The sequence below is a fragment of the Ictidomys tridecemlineatus genome, chromosome 12, assembly GCF_052094955.1.
Source record: "Ictidomys tridecemlineatus isolate mIctTri1 chromosome 12, mIctTri1.hap1, whole genome shotgun sequence".
Lineage (NCBI taxonomy): Eukaryota > Metazoa > Chordata > Mammalia > Rodentia > Sciuridae > Ictidomys > Ictidomys tridecemlineatus.
Genome location: NC_135488.1, coordinates 30,914,374 through 30,932,348, shown reverse-complemented (window position 1 = coordinate 30,932,348; position 17,975 = coordinate 30,914,374). Strand labels below are relative to the sequence as shown.

At 46.2% G+C, this 17,975-nt stretch overlaps 1 protein-coding gene across 1 annotated transcript; it reads right to left on the bottom strand.

Annotated features, from left to right (window-relative positions):
- Window positions 1-7,992: 7,992 nt before the first annotated feature.
- Window positions 7,993-17,369, bottom strand: Il1a (interleukin 1 alpha). The gene is made up of 7 exons (XM_040270694.2): window positions 17,125-17,369; window positions 16,510-16,564; window positions 15,095-15,143; window positions 13,826-14,048; window positions 12,510-12,683; window positions 11,202-11,326; window positions 7,993-9,233 (listed from the first exon to the last, which is right to left on the bottom strand). Exons 2-7 carry the CDS (start codon window positions 16,554-16,556, stop codon window positions 9,045-9,047), a joined length of 807 nt encoding a protein of 268 aa, XP_040126628.2. The 5' UTR covers window positions 16,557-16,564; window positions 17,125-17,369; the 3' UTR covers window positions 7,993-9,044.
- Window positions 17,370-17,975: the final 606 nt, after the last annotated feature.

Below are 17,975 nucleotides of genomic sequence, written 5' to 3'. Positions count from 1 at the left end.
GCTTCTTTCACTTGGCTCAGTGTTTTCAAGGCTTTTCCATGTAGTGCTCTATTCTTTTTTTATGGCTGGATAATATTCCATTGTATGGAAATACCACCTTGTATTTGCCTTTCACCAATTGATGGACATTTAGCTCACTTCCACTTTTTGCCTCTTGTGACGAATTCTGCTTTGAACATTCATCTACGAGTTTTTGCTTGGACATGTTTCAAAGCTCATGGGTGCATGCCTGCTATCATTTGTCCCTTTAACTCATACTGAAGTTTAATGGCCAGTGTGGCAGTTGGGAAGGATTCATCTTTTTCTGGTGGTACTGGGTTAACTCTTGAGGATCTGGATAGGTAGCCAGGACAGTGGTCATTATAAAATGAGCCCAGCCCTCTTGCTGCTCTTCTGAAGGCGCCTGCCTCCCCTTCTGACTTCTGCCATGTTGATGAAGAAGCATGAGATCCCCACCAGATGCGGCTGCATCTTGACTTCTCAGCCTCCAGAATTGAGCCAACATGAAACTCTTTCCTTTGTAAGTTTCCCAGTCTCAGATATTCTGTTACAGCAACAGAAAATAGACCAAGACAGACATTTGAGTGGGATTACCAGGACCTATGGTAATTCTATACGTAGCCTTTTGAGAAATAGCTGGACCATTTTCCCAACAGCTGTGCTGTTTTTCACTCCCACCAGCAGTGAAGAAAGTTCCAGCTTCTCTACCTTCTCAGTAACCTTGCTATTGTCCATCTTTTTTATTATAACCACCCTGGTGTGTGTGACATGCGTAGTCTCCTGGTATGGATTTCATTTGTATTTCCTTGATGGCTAACAATGTTGAATATCTTTTCCTGTTCTTATTAATCATTTTATGTCTTCTTAGAAAATGTGTCTATTCTGCTCCTTTGCCCGTTTTAAAAGTAGGTCATTGTTTTGTGCAGCGGAAACAGAATTACTCCAGACTATGTAACTTGTAAAAACAAACAAACAAAAAACCAGAGACACATTCTTACAGTCCTGGAGGCTGGGAAGTTCAAGGTCCAGGGCCCACATCTGACAAGTGCTGTCTTGCTGCATCATCCCATGGCAGAAGGTGGAAGGGTGAGAGAAAGTTGTGCACATGCACATGCAGGAGGGAGGGAGAGGGAGAGAAGAGAAAAGGAGGGGAGAGGAGAGGGAGAAAAAGCAGAGAGAAGAGGAAGAGAGAAGAGGGACTGAACTCATTCTTTTGTCACCTGAAATAACAATGTTAGTCCATTCATGAGGGCAAATCTCTCATGATCTTGCCACCCCTCATAACCAGTCCCAACTCCAAAACCCTGGTGCATTGAGAATTAAGTTTCCAACACGTGAACACAGTCAAATCATAGCAGACATGATCTTTTCCTTTTTCTTTTTCTGGATGATCAGAGATTGAACTCAGGGGCACTCTACCACTGAGCCACATCCCCAGCCCTATTTTGTATTTTATTTAGAGACAGGGTCTCACTGAGTTGTTTAGTGCCTCGCTTTTGCCGAGGCTGATTTTGAATTCATGATCCTCCTGCCTCACTGCCTGAGCTTCTGGGATGACAGGTGTGTGCCACCGTGCCGGGCAGCAATCATTTGTCTTTTATGATGGAGCATTCTTAATTAGCCCTTACCCATCCCTCAGTCTCAGGCAAGGCATCCTTTCTCAAGGAAGGTTTCCCAAGACCCGCTTTGGGATTAGCTTGATTGTTTATCTTTCTCTCTTCTGGTCTGTGAGCTGAGGGCGATATGTCCGTTGTGCATGGCATGAAATAGAAACCCAGCAAATATGGATTGAATGAGTAAGGCTTTCTCTCTTTGAAGACTCTTTCAGTACAGTAACTGTGCTATATACAGTGGCTATGAGGCCACACGATGTCCGCTGGTTCTTCCAGCACGTGTGTCTCTGTTTTGTCTGCCTCTAGACTTATCGTTAGAGTCTTTGCTAAACACTATGGCAAATTTCAGAACACAATATAATGTAGAAGTTGGAAGTCAATAAGCATGGCCAGCTTGAAGTCAGCAAGGATGGCTGACCGGCTGGCCAAGAGAATCTACCTGATGGTTTCTAGAATGTCTGCCTTCACCCAGGGTCCGTGCCTCTGCTCTGTGGGTTCAGGATTCTGGGTGAAGAAAAACAGAATGACAGAGGAAGAGAGTAGCCAAAAAGCAACACAGTCCACGAGATTAGAGCTCAGTAGTGATTCCCAAGGTGGTTCTTTCCCTCTACATTATCCTAGATTCATAAGAGTGTGAATTAGGAGATAGAGAGTGAATTTTAATTTCCAGCAGGGATGGAGTGGCAGGTCACATCCGCTTGCCAGGATGGTCTCTTCCTGGACACCAGCTGATGGTCAGGAGTTCCTTTAGCTATATGGGTCAGAACAAGAGGAGTCCTCTATCTGATCTGAATGCCCATGACTTTACAACCCACAACCCACCATGGCCACCACAGAGATAGCCTTGCCGTGGCACCAAACAAGTAGTCCTGGCAAAGATGGAGACAAGTCTTGGCATGACTTGCCCCTCATGATCTGAGGCGGAGACCTTGTGCCTGCAGTGCTTTTAAGACATCTGTAGAAAGTCTCTTCCAAATCATTGCAATACGCCCATGTCAGGAATGACCGTAATCTCCACAAATCCTCTCTTTTCAGTTTAGCAACAGTATTTTTCTCCATGAGAGGAAGAAATGGCTCTGTTACCTGTTAATCAGGGAGTAGGGGCTGTGTGGAAGGAAACAAGTTCCAGTTCTTGGTGGGAGGAGAGAGGAGGGCTCCTCTGGAAATCAAGGCCTCTTGTCCTGCTAGTGGCCAGCGTTGGTTTGGAGGCGTGGAAAGATGGGAGGATAAGCCAGAAACAGCCCACTTGTGTTCTCCTTTCCATAGGCCTCTCTCATTTGAGAAGTGCAACACATATCTGTCCGAAGAGGAAATCCCAAGGCAGTGTCCCCCTGCCAGGCCCACTGTGTCCCCCTGCCAGGCCCACAGTTTCTGAGAAAGACACAGGTGTGTATGTAAAACGGGGCTCTGTCTGCTGAGCAACCTGTTTGCCGATGGGCTGCCCTAGTGTCCCGGTGGCTGTTGGAAGGCCTCTGCTGAACTGATAAGATGTGCATCCTCACCTCTCCCAGCCCTGGATTGGCTTGCCCGGGTGGAAGCTGCCGTTAGCCTGGTCATGGGACTCTGTTTGACTCTGGGAACACCTTCATCCAGAAGTTCCTAGCCAGGGGGAAGCATGAGCATTGCCTTTGGAACTGAAGAGAGAGCGCAGGGAGGGGTAGGCCGGGGAGCAGGAGAGGTGGGTCGGCTCCAAGCCCCATTCCAGAAGGACTGAATCAGAGGCCTGGGCAGGGACACTTTTGAAAAGGTCAATGTTAGAGAAGCCTGCACACGCTAAGGCCTTCATTTAACGCACTCTGGGGGCTCAGCCTCTTTGTTCATAAAGTCTTATAGTCTTATGGGACCGTTTATTGTTTATCCATCAGCTACTCTGATGGAAAATCAGGAAGGATAATTTTTTTTTTTTTTTTTGGTGTTGCAGATTGAACCCGGGGCTTTGTGCATCTGAGGCAAGTGCTGCTCTACAAACTGAGCTATAGCCCCAGCCCAGGATATAAGTTTTTGAGAAAAAGGAAGCACAGGCACTCTTGGTCAGTGAGAATGGAGGATAGGAAAGGGAACGAGAGGGAGAGCATCGCACTCACCTGAAAGATAAATTAACTCATAGAGCTTCAGTAAACCTCTCATGCCAGGGCTGCTGAGAGAGGACTCCAAAAAAGGCCACACTCATTACACTAAGTGGGGAATGGAATACGACGCCTCTCTTTTTCTTATAAATTACAAAAAGACTTCTTTACTGGGGTATAATTTGCATACCTTGAAATTCATTCATCGTATGTATAGTTCAATGAGATGTTTTCAAACAACAAAAATTGTTTGTTTGGTGTTTTGTCATGTAATCATACATGCACTTAAAATCATGAAAATATATAAGCAAAAGCCCAGAAAATTTATAAATTAATCATTCATAAAGAAGAACTGTTAACATTTTGATGTATATATAGCCTTCCATAATCTTTTTAGATATAAATAATTTTAAATAAAACACAACCACCTGGTAAAAATGTTTGTAACTTATCTTTTTGACTTTATAATATACTTTGAGCAAAATTAAAACATGCTTTTTAAATGTAGCTGTCACAAGCTAAGAGGTAGAACTAGGGTATTAGATAAGAGAATCAGAATTCAGAGCAATCTAAACACCTCTTGGAGCCAAGTTAACCGGATTAAATGTCACTGGGATACATTCACAGTTCTGAAGTTAGGTTGGAAAGCCACAGGTCTTAGTTGTCTACAAATACCTTACCAGTAAACAATGTCAAAAGACTAATGCCGAGGCGTCTGAATAAAGATCCCACTCTGGGCTGTGCTGAGCTGACCACGCCAAGTATTATTTTCAATCCAACGCAACCAAGTTCATGAAAGATTGACACCAAAGTCAGTCAAGACTGGTGAGTGCATACAGCTGAGACCCTCTCACAGTTGAGGATCAGCCATGGGTCCACAGGACATCTTAAGCCCACTGTAGAAGCTATCCCAGTCTCCTCAGTTGGTTGCTCCTAAGAGATCAAGGGCAGGTGTTTTTAATTGTTAAGAGAGGCCTTTTGGCTTCTGTGCCTAGAACTGAATGGAGGGATTTGCCTTTATATCAATTTGGAAACGGACGTATAAGACTTAGTAAAAGAAACTGTGCGTTTAGTGCTAAGACGTTGAAGCTTATCATGGTGACTCTGGCTATAGACGGTCAGGGAGGTGGGGCACAAGCTACAGAGGGCTGGTGTTGAGAGCCACAGCCGAAGGGGCCCCAGCAAACTTCCAGCTGCCAGCAAACTTCCAGCTGCCGGCTGATGATTGGTTCACAGCGGCCCCAGCAACATCTAGCTGATTGGCTCCTCTGTGATGATGCTCATTGGAGAAGCTCATTGAGCTATTTCCCTGCCCTTTCAGACTGCCAGCTGATGATTGGCTCACAGCGGCCCCAGCAACATCTAGCTGATTGGCTCCTCTGCGGTGATGCTCATTGGGCTGTTTCCCTGCCCTTTCAGACCACAGAGCTGCTCATTGGGGGACTTCTTTGGCTCCGCCCATGTGACCCAGCCAATCGGCCTCAAGAGCAGGAGGATTGTGGGAGTGGGAGAGGCTTGTGTGTTTGTGTGAGGGGCTTGTGGGAAGCCGGTGGTGGCAGTTGGGCTCTGCGGGTTTTTCCTGAGGAGCTGTTTTGTTTGGCCTGTGTGGTTCTAAAAATAAAGTTAGTTTCTTTTGACAAGTGGCTCCTGAATTGTGCCCAGCCAGACTGCGGCAGGGTGGCCTCCTGAGAAAAATGCTTCTGGCCATTCCTACAAAGTTTTGATTTTCACTATTGATCAGAGACTCAACAGCTATTATATCTTTTTTAAGCTCTCCTCTTCCTCCTCCTCCTCCGTAGCAGGGATTAAACCCAGAGGTGCTTAACCACTGAGCCACATTATTTATTTGTTTATTTATTTACTTATTTAGCCCTTTTTTAATTTTTTGAGACAGGGTCTTGCTAAGTTGCCAAGGGCCTCGCTAAGTTGCTGAGGCTGGTCTCAAACTTGCGATCCTCCTGCTTCAGCCTCCTGAGCCACTGGGATTACAGATGTGTGCCCACTACGCCCAGCTAAGGCCTCTTGAATTTGTGTTGCTTGCTCTGTGTTTCTTATTTTCCTATTTCTTAAAATTAAAGAGAGGTTAACATTAGAATAGTTCTTAAATTGTTTCTTCAAACCAAGGGAAAGCAAGAAAGCAGGTTTTACTTAGTCTTAACCCTGGCCAGATGGGGGTAAGGAAACTTGAGGACAGTTGTGGCTGCCAGATAGAACCAGGCGAGCCAGAAGGATCACAAGTTCAAGTCCAGCCTCTGCAAATTAGTGAGGACCTTTCTCAAAATAAAAAAAAAAATAAAAAATAAAAAGGGCTGGGGATGTGTCTCTGTGGTAGAGCAACCCGAGGTTCAATTCAATCTCCAATAACCCCCACCTCCAATAAAATAAAATAAAATAACGAATGAAACAAACAAGAGACCCAGTCCTGGTGGTGCTCTGTACCAAGCCTGCTGCTTTTCTCTGCCAGCAATAGCAAATCAAGTGAAATGGCTTACGGACAAGGATATTTTTGTTTTCATCAGTCAGGCTGGGAGAGCACTTGCCTAGAATGCAAAAGTTTTCTCCAGGTCTAGAGGGAGGTTCTCAGGCTAATGATGTGGAGATGGAGATAAGTTTGCCACTCTGCCTTCCCTGCGTTTTTTTTTCAAGTTGGTTATGCAACTCCAACCTCCCGAGCCTCATGGAAGGTGTCTCAGGCAGGAAGGAAAAAGGACCTCTTCTACCTTTCCTACAGTCACTAATATGCCATTATGTAAAAATGTGAGTGTGTAACCGATGTGATTCTGCAATTTGTATTTGGGGTAAAAATGGGAGTTCATAACCCAATTGAGTCAAATGTATGAAAGATGATATATCATGAGCTTTGTAATGTTTTGAACAACCAATAAAAAATAAAATAAAAATAAAATTAAAAAAAAAAGGACCTCTTCCACGTGGCTCTCTCTTTTGTCTGGGTTGAAAATCTTTTCCAGGAAGTTGCCCCCCTGGCTTGACATCCTACTACACAGAAGGAAGTCAGCATGGCTTAGTCATGTGAGGCGCCTAAACCTGGACCTAACCCAGTTGGATTCATTCTTTAGGGCAGGGCACATGGGCTTATTTCACAGCTAATGGTATTTTCCCAGCCCATTCCTGTCTAGCTCTGACTTCTCCTGAGTTCCGGGTGCTTGTCACCCACCCATGGTACATCTGCACTTGGGTGTCCGTCAGCGGCTCCAATGACACGTCTATAATTACCTGTGTCCTACTTCACCCTGGAGTGGAGAGTTCCATTCGTCCACCAGAAATATCACTGAAGACAGCAGTGGTCATCCAGTGTCCAGTCCTGAGAGACAGCCCCTTTTGGACTCTCCTTCCTCATCATGGTCCACATTAAATAAAGTTCCCTTGATTTTAACCTTTCCAGCTCAATGTACCTTGTGTCAAGCTTTTCAAATGAATCCTTTAATTATTGTAAATAGGGCTCTATAGGTATGAGTTTGTATGGGCATATGAACATTTGCACAGTATAATGTGAGTTTTTAAAAAAAACCTAGGAGTATTATTGTGGCTTTTTAAAAATAATTTTTCCTTAGTTGTAGTTGGACACAACTTTATTTTATCCATTTATTTTTATGTGGTGCTGAGGATCGAACCCAGCGACTTGCATGTGCTAGGCAAGCGCTCTACCGTTGAATCACAATCCCAGCCCCTTATTGTTGCTTTTTTTTTTTTGAGGTTCTGGGGATTGAACTTAGGGACTTTTACACTCTAGGCAAGTGCTCAACCACAGTGCTATACCCCAGCCTGACTGATGCCATTTAAGTACACCAGCAGCTCACAAAGGGGAGAGAAAAACTATAGAATCTTGGTTTGGTTTTTTTTAATGTAACGCTACATATAGTTATTTACATGAACCTTTATTATTTGCCCCTAATTACCTTGCAGTAAAACAGTAGTGAAAACAACAATAGAGCAACCCCCCCAAAAAAGTCCCCCAAAACCAAAACAAAAAAGATAACAACTATGTCTCAGATCAAATTTGATGCTTTATTGAATTATGATTGATAATAAGCTATCAATCATTCTTATGGATAATAGTGTAGTAGTATGGTGATAATTTGATGACAATTTTTAGAATCCAATAGAAATGTCAATAGTAGTCCTGAAAATAAAGTTTAGGTAACATTGGGGTTTGTGGTTGCCAAAGCTGAGTTCCTCCTGTTTTACGTAGTGAGACTTGATGACAGGTGAGGTTGAAAGATAGAGAATGCTCAGGCAAGGCGAAGGGCAGAGGAGTGAAAGACCGGCCTAATTATTAGCTCACACACACAGGATAATAAATATAAATTTATTACCATAATTACAGGGCTCCCAGGTACTAGAATGCAGGGCTGTGTGGCTATGAAAAGCACAGCCGGGACCAGCGCGGCCTGATGTAACCACACCTAACTCAGACTGAGGACCTTCGCTGCTGCCGAGGATACCTCGAGGAAGCAGGGAGTGGCCATAAATATAATAATAACTTATAATCATCTTAAATATGTTAACAAATAGACACATACATATATATAAATAATACTTCATAAATAACATTCCAAGGTCTCTCTTTCTTAAGCCCAGCTTCAAGAGGTAGTTTACTAAAAAGGACCTCATTCACTGATTCGTCTTAAAAAACCATTGAGGCAGAAAGATAAAGGTATTATTCCTCCCCTTTAAAAAACCTTTTAATTAATTAACTATTTTTTTTTGGGGGGGAGGGTACTGGAGATTGTACTACTGAGCCACATGCTCAGCCTTTTGTGTTTCATTTTGAGACAGGGTCTTGCTAAGTTGCTGAGGCTGCCCTTGAACTAGAGATCCTTCTGCCTCAGCCTCCTGAATGGCTGAGATTACCGGGGTGCGCCACTGTGCCTGTCTATTCCAGCTCTCTTGAAAACAATAAAACTGAGGTCCCAGAAACTTATCCTATTTGATGAAGGGTCTAAGAACAACTTAGAAGCAGAAGAGACATAGAGGGAATGAAGTCTGTGGCTTCTAATTCCAAGTGCTGCTGTGTTTTCTTCTGCCTTAGTTAACCCATCTGTAATGTGGGTAGAATCTTTTTTGGTAGCCACAGCCAGTAGCCCTGTGGCTCTCCTTAAGAATGTCATGAAGAAGAATAATTAAAATGATTGGTACTCTGCAAAGTATAGGGTGTTCTCTAACAAATAGCCTCCTATGTCAGTGCTTCTCTTACAAAGAGGGTAAACATTCATTTAGAATTACAAAGGCTCAGCCCATTCTCAGCACGTGACTGAGAGTAAAGAATTCGACTCCTTCATGTACACGGTACATACGGACTGTCACCACCTCACAGAGGAGTGCACCCCACCGCGGAGGTTAGGTTTTATGAAATCTGGAATTCTGTCATCGAGGGGAGGCCCCTGGCCATGTGCACCGCACTGTCCACCTTTGTGGCAATAAGCAGCTCTGGGTGGGCGGCCGAGGTGAAGTAGTTCATGTCACTGTGACTTTCCCAGAAGAAGATGAGGTTGGTGTCGCTCCCTGTGATGATTTTTGGTGTCTCTGGCATCTCCTGGGATAAAGAGAACCGAATTCTGTTAGAGGACAGGAAGATGCTTCCCCGGGGAGCAACCCTCTAGCACGGTGACTCCAACGTGACAATGCGGTTTCTTCATTCATTTGCTCGTGAGTCAGGCATTTCCACATGCCTCTCGGAGGCCTGGCCCCACTTATTCACAGGAGTTGATTTTCTTAGTTAATTGGAAAGAAATTTTAATTAGTCATGACTGCCAATGACACTGGTGTCTCACTGTGTCCAGGGGAGCCGGGGACAAGCATCGATTGCTGTCTTCACCAAAGGCCTACGGTGGGGATTCTTAGCCCTCTAAGCACGGTGACCTCGAATAGTGTAAGTCACACCTGAGGGGAGCCATTTAGCATTTAGACGGCATTTATTTCCATATTTAAGTCAAAAAATTAAAGGTTAAACATACTCAAACACCTTCCCAGTTATTCCAGGAACCGAATCTTTGAAAAGGATCTCTTTAGACTGAGCTCCTCCTGTGAGTGAACCGATACGGGCAGTACTTTCATGGAAAAATGAATTTCACTTTTCCAGTTGAGACACTTCTTCCCTACTCTCTTATTTATTTATTGGGTACCAGGGATTGAACTCAGGGGCACTCGGCCACTGAGCCACATCTCAGCCCTGTTTTGAATTTTATTTAGAGGCAGGGTCTCCCTGAGTTGCTTAGCGTCTTGCTTTTGCAGTGGCTGGCTTTGATCCTCCTGTCTCAGTCTCCTGAGCTGCTGGGATGACCACACCCAGCTTCCCTACTCTTTTAAATCTGAAAGAAATAAGTATTCCTCTGAGGTTCCCTTGAGGTTTTCAATGTAGGCGAAGATTTTATTTCTCAAATTTATTCCTCTCCTACCTTTAGCCATCTCAGCAAATGGAGTTCCTCTTCTATTTCCTGTTGGGTATCTCTCTAACTAGGACCCATTCTAATTCTTCACAGCCTCTCTTTTGCTCTGCTGCATGACCACAGTCATAGCCCCCAACCTGGGCTCTTTGCCTTCTCCTCTGCCTGCCTTCCGGTCCCTTCTTCACGTAAGAGATCTAAGTGAGGTCGGGGCACTGCACTGTCTGAACCCGCCTCCAGTGGCCCTTCGCTGTCCCTGAAATGAAATCCAAATGCAAGCTCTACAAGCGCTGGCCTCTGAACGTCCTTCCTCTTTCTCACAGTGCACCGGCTCCAAGGGACCTAAGCTTCTTGGGATCCTCAGAAGACTAAGGTCTAAAAGGCTGAGGACTCTGACACACCCTGTCTCCATAGCTGCTGGCGCTCTGTCTGAACAAACAGAAGGCTCCATAAGCAATACTTGTTGAATACAAAAAAGGACGAAGCTGCTGCCCTCGGCTGTGGAGACCGTTTTCATTAGAAGGGATCCTGTGGCAGGAGTTCTAGCTGGGGAGAGGAGGTGCTGGATTTGACCTTTGCCTACTTATCAGTAGAGAACAGCTCTGTGGCTGCAGTGGGCTGGGTATATACGTCTGTTCTCTCTACGGGATGAGGGGATAGGGTGAGGGATGATGGAGCCACCCAGGAATAGAGAGGCACTGGAGGACTCAGAAGGCCACGGTCTGCTTCATGCTCTTAGCAGGTGATGGGTCCTCTCTGACCTCAGTTGCTTCCTTCAGTTCCTGGAGGCAGACCCCACTGTCTCTATGCTGAGGACCATGTAGGATGGACCGCGGTTGTCAGTAAGGGGGGATGGAGTAAACAGATACCCGGGGCTGGGAGCAGAGCAGGGTCAGCCAGACAGAGGAATAAGAAGCCAGAAGGCAATTGATCTCCTCTATTCTCTCTCTCAGATGCTGCTCGGGTTGCCTCTGAGGACAGGTAAGAAGTCTGAGAGAGGTAGGGACCGTGGGAAGAAGGAAAGAGGACCAGGCCATGCTGCTGGGGGTGTCTGCCTGTTGGGATCCTTTATAAACCACAGGAGGTCAAGGAGGCAAAGCCGGACAAAGACAACTGACCTTGAGCAACACAGGTTCGTCTTCTTCTTGGGCACTCACGAAGAGATGCGTTTTAGAGATTCTTAGGGTCACTGGAAATTTGGAATCCTCTGTTGTTGAAATGTAGGCACCCATGTCGAATTTCACTGGTAGAGAAAAGAGCCAAAAAACCAGAAAATCAATCCATTGTATTTACTGTTTTTGTATAAGATCATGTGTTTATTGGGGGTGGGGGTGGGGAGAGAAATTAGGTCTCCAGGCAGGTCAATATTTAATGTTTTTAGAATTTTCTATGTCAACACACTGCTCAGGGACTCCATGAGCATTTGTAGGCCCCCTTGTAGATGTTACGTTGGTGGAATGAGATCCTGCAAGTTCTGAGTTCATGAGTTCATCACGACCTACAATGGAGGGGTTTAGGAAGCTGGACCATATGAAAAACAGTCCAGTTTTCCTTCAATCAATGTGTAGTAAGGACTATCACTGTGCCTTCTGGTCTGGGCGTCCCACTTTGGGGTATAACCTGGTGGGGGAAGACAGTAATAGATATGACGGTGTTGGCCACAGAGCTACTGAGCCAACCCTGGCCCCGCAGAGCAGCACTGTTGCATACCCTGGTGCCACTAAAATGGCAAATACATAGACTGCACCCAAATGTGCAAATATTGGAGTAATGTTCAGTAGAAAAAAACAGAATGCAAAATACTCTGTAAATGTCACAGATCCAAAGCTTGTTCACCAACGTGCTTCCAATCAGAAAGAGCCCTGCATGTCTATTGCAAAATCACCTCTCTGGATCTTTGAAAATAGTTTTGTACACTGATGACACATCCTGTGACAAAAACAGGCTTAGCATGGAATTTGGATCTGTGTGACAAAAATTTTTGGACACTTGAATTTCATTCTTGAGACCACAGTTACAGCCTAGTGGCTGTTTTGCCCCACAACTGTGTTATCAAAGACAGCAGGACGCGTCCTAATCGATGGTCAGGCTTTCTATGGCGAATGACTGCGCCTCACGGGTGTCTGGCTCAATCTGAGTAAGTCATTAACACTCTGAAACTCAGTTTCCTCATCTTTAAAGCCATGGGGAAGAATATTTGTAAGAAACAAGAAGACAGCACTTCAGAAGGCTGTGTGCTCCCTTCCTCCACTCCCCACCTTGAGGAAAAGGTACGTCGGTCCTGCCTAAGCTTTTTACGAGGGTGATACGCTTTCTCCTGTTCTAGAGGATCTGTGCCAACCAGGATCTAGAGAGTTTTTTTTTTTTTTGAAAGCAGATAGCTTGAAAGAAAGAAGAGGAAGGGAGGAGCCAAGTTGGCCTGTTACCTTCCTGGTCCTGGTCAGTTAATGACGTAGCCTTGAGGTACTGAGATGTCGGGTCTTGGATTATACTCTGATGGAGGGGGTCATTCAGGGAAAACTCCTTTTGGATGATCCTCTTGTAGGTGTAACTCACATTGCTCTGGAGGAGGCGAGATGCGGACCGGGGCTTGATGGGCTCTGAAACCATTAGTGCAATTTCAGAATAATGTCTACATATGAACGCAGAGGACACATGCACCTTACATGCTAACACGAGCCTAGCCAGCAGTGCTGGAAGGGCAGCAGGCCTAGCTGAGTCCAGGAGAGGAAACAGAGAGATGCAAAGTCAGTCAGTGCTAGACTTCACTCTAAGAGTAGCCTTGTGACGACTTATTTGTTTCTTTTTAAACTGATTTCTCAGGCAATAGTTGTGTGTGTGTGTGTTTTTTTAAAAGAGGTTATTTGTGTGACTTTCTCATTTTTGGTTGTCAAGAGGTTTCTAAGTGGCCAGGAAGACTACCAGTGTCCCTATCTATGCTTTCAAATGAATGCATTCTGAGATCAAAGTTATAAATTCTGAGCAGCAGAAGTGAGTTATTTTTATGTCCTTTCTTCTATTTCCTTGTATTTTAAAGCCTTCTCAGGTGAACATGTATCATTGCTTAGGAATGATCTTAAAAACATATATATATATCCTGTTTATGTTTCATTAAGGCATGGAGGAAACCCAGGATGATGTTAGTCAACTGAGTTAGATGTGAGGGCTTCCCGTGTACAGGTGTGTGGGCAGGCTACACATCTCCGGGAGCTGTTTTCTCCTATGTAAAAGGAGAGTGTGAGGTTGTTGCAGGGCAAGGAGAGAGTGCAACATTAATAAATGAGTGGTGTTGGTCATATTAATAGAGGTGGCAGTAGTGATAGTGGTGACAGTAACAACGGCTAGCATTTCTTGGGTGGTTACTCTACACCACACGTTATTCTAGTCCAGAAGTTTGAGAGTGATGACTCATTTAATCTTTACAATCAAATGAGGTAGGAACTCCAGGGGAGAGTAAGTATCAGAGAGTAAGGAGGCAGAGCTGGTAAGGAGAGGTTACCCACTAACAGTACAGAACTACTTTCTCCCAACTCTCTAAAAGTCACCTGACGTTTACAACAGGCCAAGAAAGGAGCCCAGGAGTGAGGATTCTAGCCTCAGGCCATGCTGATCTCTCCCCCTGGAGAATGGCCAGTTACCCCTCCTTTGGAGGTCAGCAGGCTGAACCCTAGCTGCCTCTGGTTATTTTGACTCAGACCTCTTAAGAGCTAGAGGCTGAGGACACCTTGTGCAGGGTCCTTACCTTCTTCTAGGTCGTAGGCAATGGCCTCCAGGTCGTCATCGGAGATGGGCTGATGGAAGCTCAGCCGCCTCTTCTTCAGGGTCTTCCCGTTGGCAGACACCAGCACCAGGCTCTCCTTGAAGGTGAGCTTGGATGTCTTCGAGGTTTCCGAGGTGCTCTGAGACATCAGCTTGTCCACGCAGGTCTCACCAAGTGAGTGGTAGCTCGTGGTGTAGAAGGATTTCTTTGAAGAAGAAAAAATGGCCACTGAGTGGCTATGGATGGCTGTGGAAAGGGACTCCTTTCAGAGAGCTACATTCTGCAGACTGGGTGAGGGGGCTCTCTGGGTGGGTCTGGGACGCCATGCGGACTTTTCCCTCCCTACTTCCTTTCTCTGTGTCTTGGGAAGACTTGCATCCCTCTGACAGCTTGAAAATGAGATGTTGTCACGTGCTACATTAACAAATGATCTCAGGAGGGGGCAGCCTTACCAGCCGGTGGTGCCCTTCGGGGGAAGCCTCTACTTGTTAGTGCTTGAAATACAGTCACCTCTGTTCCCAAGGGTTCCGTATTCTCAGAGCCAACCAAGCTCATGTGGAGAATATTTGGACAAGAAATATGTGTTTTCCTCATCTTTATTTCCTAAACCATGCACTCTAGCAATGATTTACATAGCAATTGCATTGTGTTAGGGTCCCAAGTAACTTAGAGATGATTTAAAGTACCCAGGAGGATGATTTGTGGAGGTGACTTGCAAATACTAGCTGCCCCCCGTCAGGGTCCTGAACATCTGAAGATGCTGGGATTGCAGGGTCCTGGAACCCATGCTGCGCAGATGCCCAGGGATGGCCAAACTCCTCTGGGAACAGCTTTTAAAGCTGGTGCCACAACACACAAAATAGCACCTCTGGGCGAGGGTTTGAGATTTCTCTCTCATTCGGTCTGCTTCTCCACCGGGCTGTGTGTGTGTGTGTGTGTGGGGAAGCAGGGGGCTGCCCCTCACCTCTGGAGCTGGCAGGAGAGAGGGTGACCACACCAGGTCAGGTCAGGAGACAGACTCCCGGTGGACTGGCCAGGGGGGGCCATCTCAGGATGGCCCAGCTAACTGCCTAAAGACTGGCCCGGGAGCTCTCATGCTCAGGGTTTCAGGATAGTTCTGCTCTGTTCTGGAAAAGCCGGAGAAAGTGAAGAATGCCAGCAACCACCAGTAGAGCCAGGCAAGGGCTGAGCTCCCGAGGTGGAGGAAGTGCTGGGTGACAATCGGCTCTAAGGACCACAGCCCTGGCTCACCTGATGCAGAGACAGATGGTCCATGGTGGAGTTGTAGTCTTCATCTTCACTGTCAAGAAAAAGAGGAAGTCAGTCATTTCCCTGGGCTCACTGGGCATCCTCTTTTAACAGGCCACGCACGCGGCCGTGACCGCTACCGTGAGAATCAGGAGTTCTCCTATCCACAGCAATCCCTACTTACTAATTTGGAATTAATCATCTTTAGAACAGGCCTCGTACTTGATTTAGGCCTCACCTGTGAACCTGGCTCGGCTAATGACTTGGAGAGCTTTGTTGAACTTAAGCTCCTGGAGAGAAAAGAGCAACTTTTGCAACAGCAGATAGGTCCTCTGCTTTGGTATTTGCTAAAACAGATTCCACGATGTAAACCTGGCAAAACATCCAGGCAACAACCTGATAGCCCAGTTTGTGTTAGTATTTACCCTGGGTAATGGGAACATCATGAAACACTCCCTCATTTTAACTTTCTGATCACCGAGATCTTTCTTCTATATTGGAATGAAGTTTGGCTGTGTGCCTTCGGGTGCTTGTATGACCGGGCAGCCATTTCCTCCTCCTCCTGATCAAGATCAAAATCCCTGAGAATGGGTTCTCTCTCAGACAGTGCACTGTATCAGGGCTCAGCTGAGGCCAGAATAAGTTGATGCTGTCCCGGAGTAGGACCCAGCATGCCTCAAAGCTGACTTCTTTTTTGGTACCAGGATTGAACCCAGGGATACTTTACCACACTGAGCCACATCTCCAGCCCTTTGTATTTTTGTATTTTGACACAGGGTCTCACTAAGTTGCTTAGAGTGTCGCTGAATTGCTGAGGCTGGCTTCAAACTGGAGGTCTTCCTGCCTCAGCCTCCCGAGCCTCCGGGATTACAGGTGTGCACCACGGCACCCAGCTAAAGATAACTTTTCTAAAGTGTCCATCTGCCAGCCAATGTAATTTTAGTTTAACACGCTGGACGCTTAGTTTCCCTGGGTTTTTCTTTGAATCTTCTCTGAGTTCAGGGCCAGGGTGCCTCTCCATAGCCTCTGTCTGTTGACCCCATGTAACACCTACCTGGAGTCTAGTAAGCCTTGAACCCCTCATTAAATCACAAGAGGTAGGACATATTTTTTTCCTGTTTTTTATTGGTATGTATAATGACGGGAGTTGCTGTTGTATATTCTTAAATGCACACAATATAACTATAATATTTGGCCAGTATCACTCCAGTGCTTCCTTTTCCCCTCTTCTCCTCCTTCCTGCCTCATTCTCTTTCCTCTGCTCGTCTGATCCCCCTTTGATTTTCATGAGATCCTCCACCCACTTTCTTTTCCTCTTTCCTCTCTAGCTTCCATACATCGGGGAAAACCCACGACCCTGACCTTCTGAGTCCGATTCATCTCCTGGGAGCGTGGGGCTCCGGGGACCTGCTTCTTACCTGTAGCAGTCCTTCAGGTCTTCGAACAGGTCAGGGACTTTGGCCATGCTGACTTCTGCAACAGAGAACAGGGTGCTGTCAGCCAACCAGCCTCCGGCCCTGGCCCTCGGTGGGGAGCTGGCCGCCAGGTTTCCCCCGTTCTTCTCAGTCTCCTGCATCCTCTTCGAGGCCCCTGCCTCCTCTACTCAGCGGGAAGCTCCCTGGAGAATGTCCTATTCCTCTTGGTATTCCTATTGTCCCCAACCCAGTGCATGGCCCAGGATAGACACTCAGTGCTCAGATGGATTAAGACAAAAAACCCCTGAGGATGAAATGCAAATCCAGGGCAGAGACAGAGTGGAAAACTTTCCAGTTTTCTCCTAGAGTTTTAGAGAGCTGAGGTTCCCTCCCGGAGGAAGACACAGCTGTGTCTCAGACGCCCTCCCAGGGATCAGTTTGGCTGCCCCTCAGTTCCCCATCAGTAAAACAAGAGTCTTTTCCTGGAACCTGACTGTGATTCTAGCCCTCACACCAAACCAGGGCAGGACAAGAAAAGAAGGAAGGAAGAGGCCAGAATTTTATAGAAGTTGGTCTGAGCGTCAGCAGCCCAAGCCAGAGGTGGAGGAAGGACAGTACCTTTGCCGACTCAAACGCCAAATGACTCCCGCTCTGCCTGGAAGCTCAGACCTGAGTCAGGCTCCCTTGGCCTTTTATAATTGACTCCTTCCAGTAGGTGTGGACTCCTCTCATTGCGTCATGGGAAATTTACAGGAACTCAACTGGCCTTGTGTGTCCATGTTCATTCAAGTTGATACGCTCCAGAATCCAATGGTAGTTTGCAAAGCGTCCAAGGCTGGAAGTTGACTTGGTTCCTTTATTTATTGCTTGCTCCCTGCGATTATAAACATGTAGCCTGAGAAAAAGGGAAGGAGGGCAGGAAGCTTATCAACTTTCTAAAAATAAATTGTGGGGAGGAAGAATAAAAAAAAAATCCCCAAATCACAAATATAGAAAGCTAGAGTGGCAGGGAGCGTGGTAGCTGTACTTGGTGTTTTGATTTAATTTGTTCACCGGGTCCCAGGGATGAATGTGAACTGGCAGGGGAGCTGGCAGCCACTGGCAGCTACAAGGTGGCCTTTGAGGGAAAATGAACCATTTTTTTTTTTTTTTCTGAAGAGGGAGGTTTGCTTGAATCAGACACGAATCTCTTGAGTATGGAGGGGCAGACTCAGGGCTGCGTTAGGGTAGAGAAAGTGATATTTATCACAAGAGTAATGATCCTTGTACCCATGTCAATTTTGTCAACATGTGTCCCACAGAGGTGACAGAGCTGTGGGAGAGAACCCTCAGCCCCAGCCACATGAAGGCACAGTGGCCCTTGCAGAGTCAGGGGACAGGCTGGTTTTCCCTGGGGGCGAGGCCATGCTGTGTGCGGCTGGATGGGGAGGTGAGGAGTGGCCCAGGCTGAACAAGTGGCTCCGTGTGGG

Bases quoted from the DNA above. Each gene is read 5' to 3' on its own strand.
- Il1a (XM_040270694.2), bottom strand. From the start codon at position 16,556: ATGGCCAAAGTCCCTGACCTGTTCGAAGACCTGAAGGACTGCTACAG. The intron at 14,049-15,094 runs GTGAGCCAGGGC...TCTTCTTCAAAG, and splicing joins ACCATCTGTCTCTGCATCAG to AAATCCTTCTACACCACGAG. The intron at 9,234-11,201 runs GTCAGTTGTCTT...TCTTTATCCCAG, and splicing joins ACGAACCTGTGTTGCTCAAG to GAGATGCCAGAGACACCAAA.